Consider the following 5,000-nt stretch of genomic DNA (forward strand, 5'->3'; position numbering starts at 1 on the left):
ATGTAATCTTCAAGCTTGTTTGATTGTCTCCAGACCTCCAGGGTCAGAGTCATGCCTCATGGGTCATTCTGAGAGAAGGGTGTGGTTACCCAAGTGATACCCCTTGCTTCCAACACCACCGACAACCACCCGCCCTTCCCAAACAACCCCCTCACCCCCAGCACCTCTACCCTCTACCCTCCACCCTCCCTCCTGTCCTCCTCACACATATGCCTCCCATATGAGGGGGTTGTGGAGAGGTGGAGGAGGGGGGTGGGGGGGACCTTCCACCTCTGCCTTGGTTACCACCCTTCTATGGTCCCCCTCTCTCTCTCTCTCTTTCTCTCCCTCCCTCCCTCCCTCCCTCCCTCCCTCTCTTTATCCCTCCCTCCCTCTCTCTCTCCACCTAAACGCCAAGTTCAAAGGGCTCCTCTGCCTCCTCCAGACCATGAAAGCCAGATGAATCCAGGGATCAAAGAAGCTCCCACTCCCCACCCCTCAAAAAACCCACCCTCACCCACACACCAACTCTCTCTCTCTCTCTCTCTCTCTCTCTCTCTCTCTCTCTCTCTCTCTCTCTCTCTCTCTCTCTCTCTCTCTCTCTCTCTCTCTCTCTCTCTCTCTCTCTCCCAACAGGCTCCTCACATCTTGAGAGCCTAATGCACTTTGTCTGTCCCTCTGATTCTACTGTTCAGATCCCCATCTTTATCCCTTCTCTCTCCGAGAAGAGTCTGAGAGAGAGAGAGAGAGAGAGAGAGAGAGAGAGAGAGAGAGAGAGAGAGAGAGAGAGAGAGAGAGAGAGAGAGGGGGAGAGAGTCTGAGAGAGAGAGAGAGAGAGAGAGAGAGAGAGAGAGAGAGAGAGAGAGAGAGAGAGAGAGAGAGTCCTCCTGCCAGGATTAGTCTCCAGCTAAGGGATGATGTTTTTTTGTAACCAGCTCTGGATCTGGCTGCTACACTGCACAAAAGACAAGGCTAGTGCCACTACATGGCCTTCAGCTTGTCTGCTTGATTGCCTGTCTTCGAGGTATTACTGTAAAGGGCTTGGCTAAGAAGAAAAAAACGAGCAAGGCCTTTTGCAGAGAGCTCTTGTATGGTTTTGTATGGTACGCAATTGTATGATTAATTTGTGTGTAGGCCAGGAAAAGACAGAGAGACAAGAGGCTGAAGTACAGCGAGATGAAGGACAGAGAGGAAGGAAGGAAGGAAGGGAGGAAAGAAGGAAGGGAGGGAGGGAGGGAGGGAGGGAGGGAGAAAGAAAGAAAGGAAGGGAGAAAGGAAGAAAGAGGGCGACAGAGTGGCTCTTTTGGAGCATGGTGGGCTCCAGGGCTTGACACTGGCACCTGCCAACCGGCCAAATGCTGGTAAAACTTGGCTGTGGCTAGTAATACCTTCAATTTCACATAGCCAGATTGGCTGGCAGCTTATTCCTTATATATGTATCATCGTAGCCTACATTCTGTTGCTTGCCCCTTGTGTATCAATTGTTTGTATTTAAGTTCAAGAAAAAGCTCGGTTACTCAGTTTTGTATTTGCTTGACGTATTTCCATGTAGAAAGCTGTACACTCATCTTGCATTAGCACCTCATCTTCTGAGGTTAGATACACACTATCATGATAAAGAAAAAACACTATCAAATCTGTGGCTAGTGGAATACCTGAATGGCTAGTGACTCAGGAAAGCCACTAGCCACAGTGGCCGATGGGTGGAAAAGTTAATGTCAAGCCCTGGTGGGCTCCCAAAGGCTGGCTGGTGAAAAGGAGTGGTGATGTGCAACAGGCCATTCTCAAGCTCATTCGGACTCTTCCTGTTTGCCAAGCATCTGCCCTATGTGCTTGGGCAGCCAAGTCTCTCTCTCTCTCTCTCTCTCTCTCTCTCTCTCTCTCTCTCTCTCTCTTTCTGTTCCTGTCTTTATTTCTCTGTGTCTCTTCCTGTTTGCCAAGCATCTGCCCTATGTGCTTGGGCAGCCATGTCTCTCTCTCTCTCTCTCTCTCTCTCTCTCTCTCTCTCTCTCTCTCTCTCTCTCTCTCCCTCCACTTCTCAGTTTGTTTCTCACTCATCTCCCCTTACAATCTCTCCATCCCAATACTTTATATTCTTGTTGCTCCCATCTGCCTATTTTTCTTCATTCATATCCCAATCTTTCTCTCTCTCACTCTCTCTTTCTCTCTCTCCCTCTCTACCGCTCTCTCTCTCTCCATTACTCTCATTTGTTGTGTGCTCTCTCCCTTTTGACTTTTTTTTCCTTCGATCATTTTCCACACTCTCTCTTTCTCTCTCTCTCTCTCTCTCTCTCTCTCTCTCTCTCTCTCTCTCTCTCTCTCTCTCTCTCGTCCCTCTTATTTAGTTATCTCCCTCTTCAAAGCTTAGGTGAAAACAGCTAGCCCACCCAGCCCATGGGCATTGCCACGCGTCAGTACCTGTATGTTGGGGTTCTGTCCGTTTATGTCGGCCTTGGAGAGGTCTGGCAGGTGCTGGAGGTCCAGGAGGAAGGCTCCAGGCCCGTCCCTCTGCAGGCTGCTGCCGGCCCCCTGTCCCTGCACCCAGGGCTGGGAGGCTGCTGCTGCCGGCTGGCCCTGGCCCTGGCCCACACGCTGCTCCGGCTCCGTCTTCTTCCAGTCCCCAGGGCCACGCTGGGATGTCGAACTGCTCTCCATGCTGACATCATTCTGTCCCCAAAATGAACAATATACGCCCTCCGTCAGATAATAGATAAATCAATGACGATCAGATATACATTACATAATAAACTCTGTGTGTATAATTCAGCTATTACACTCTGGTTGCCTGTCATGTTCAAAAAGGAGCTATTTTATGTGCAGTCAATCATTACATGTTCGCTAAAAAGTTGTGCATTGATACTGGTAGCGTAGCCTCTTAGTGCAGATGGGCCTTCGCTCATTGCTGAAAAGACTCAACTGTATCATAACAACATTGCTCTGACATTGCTGAGAACCTTAAGTAACAGATTAAGACTTGGTCATTACAATTTTGGTGACAGTGAGTTTATAACAAAGGCTCTGTGCAAAGGGGTTAACTAGGCTATGTAGTACACCCAGGTCTACAAAGCAAGAGATGGAATTGATCATTGTCATTGCACAGACATTGGTGTTAGACCTCACATACAATATTACTCGACCACCTTTCTCTTCTGTTTCTTGTACGCTCTGCTGTGTGGCTAAAGTAACAGCCATTATTGAAGTAGTTAAGAAGGAAAATAAATAGCTGTCTATACGGATGAAACCGTCTATGTTCTATATACTGTACTGCCCTACAATCTAAGAACGCAGTAACTCTGAAAACGGCAAACTGAGAAAAAAGGCTTCAAAGTTTCCCATATGGCGCGACAACTGTGTTGTCGGTAAATTGGTGGTGACACTTCCTGGTAATGCTTGTTTAGGATAGAAATTTAATGCACACAAAAAAAAACATTTATGTGTCTTTTTGCCACAAAAAAACAGAGTTACTGCGTTCTTGGCTGGTATTACTGCCACAAAATGGAGTTACTGCAGGAGTTACTGCGTTCTTAGCTTGTATTACTGTCCACTCCCAAACCAGTCCCATTGGAACGTGCAGCAGTAACTCGCTGACTTACTGCGTTATTGTTTTGTACGACATAACCTTTAAATACAACAAGCAGTAACTTTTTTTTGGTCATTTTTGCACTTTCAAAATGAGTTTTCTCCAAAACGGGACGGTGTTGGACCACCATTTTTTGACACAAGACAAATGAGGTAGTTTAAAACCCATTTCCGATATAAAAAAAAATCGACCATTTTGAGTTACTGCGTTCTTGTTTTGCACGGCAGTGTAGAGTGGCATTGGCTACGTTTACATGAGACATTTCATTCAGAATCAACTCACTTTAATTCTGAATAAAGGTTAATTCCGCTTTGAAAACGTCATGTAAACACTTCATAATTTCGGAATTAAATGAAAGATCAAAGTAAACTCGACGGAACTATTTAATTCTGAAGTATTAATTCGGAATGAAATCGATCCATGGTGTTCTATACGTGGCATTAGCATGACCCAGACATATTCCCTTTATAAGTTAGTATATTTGCAGCCTTTTGTTAGCCGTCATCGACGTTCAAATATCTTCGAGACTTGGTCTGACCAAGAGCATAACAATTAACTTTCCCATGGTTGACCCGCCTCCCTTGGTTTGCTTATGTTTTTTTTTGCTTACTGACAAAGTGGGAGGAGTTCCCGTATTTAGAGGGGATCTCAGAAAGTTCTTCCATTGCTCTTGACCTGACTAGTTGCAATGCTGAAAGTGTTGCGTCACTAGGAGGGCACAGCCTGGCTAGCCTTTCGTAGCTGGACGTGTGACCACCACCACCACCACTGTCTGTCCTCCTCCTCCGGCCTCAGTCCTCTACGGCCAGCAGGTGTTGCCTAAAAGTGACAGCACTGATTTAGGAGCTGCAATTTGTCCCTTCCCCTTTTAGCCCTCCCAGATGATGATGACAGCTGACATCTGAGGGATGTGATGTGGCCTGCAGCATGATGGATAGCTGACATCTCCGCCTCTCTCTCCCTCCACCCCCCTCTCCCTCCCTCCAGAGGCGATTCTAGTGTAAGTGGGACCCCCAAGCAAAATCCCCAAAAATGAACATTCGAAACAAATCGGCACTATTACAGTTGAAAGTCGAGCTGTTTTTCACCATGTAGTGGCTTGGGGGCCCCAAGCGGTTGCCTGCGTAGCCTGCTGACAAATGTTGCATGGCAGCAAGATGAATTAGGATCTTTCTTGATCCTAATTCATTTAAGATCACTCTGTGATGTTTGTCGCTGAAATTATATTGTGGATTACAAAGTTAGTAACAAAGTTAAGTAATTCATTTCCACATCTGCCAGTATGCTTCACGTGAGTCTGTACATTACATCGCACTGTAGTGTGTTAACACATGTGTGCACGTGCACACAGAGACGCGTGCGCACACGGACGCACGAACACACACACGCACACACGCACGCACGAACACACACACATGCACAGCAAGTTCTGTTGAATGAC

General features: G+C 46.9%; 1 protein-coding gene across 1 annotated transcript in view; it reads right to left on the reverse strand.

Annotated features, from left to right (window-relative positions):
• Positions 1-5,000, reverse strand: part of ism1 (isthmin 1) — a 27,209-nt gene that overhangs the window by 11,413 nt on the left and 10,796 nt on the right. Inside the window, exon 2 of the mRNA XM_063190873.1 lies at positions 2,398-2,646. Coding sequence (XP_063046943.1) covers positions 2,398-2,646 — 249 coding nt within the window. The remainder of the gene's footprint in view (positions 1-2,397; positions 2,647-5,000) is intronic.

The sequence above is a fragment of the Engraulis encrasicolus genome, chromosome 24 (genome assembly GCF_034702125.1).
Source record: "Engraulis encrasicolus isolate BLACKSEA-1 chromosome 24, IST_EnEncr_1.0, whole genome shotgun sequence".
NCBI lineage: Eukaryota > Metazoa > Chordata > Actinopteri > Clupeiformes > Engraulidae > Engraulis > Engraulis encrasicolus.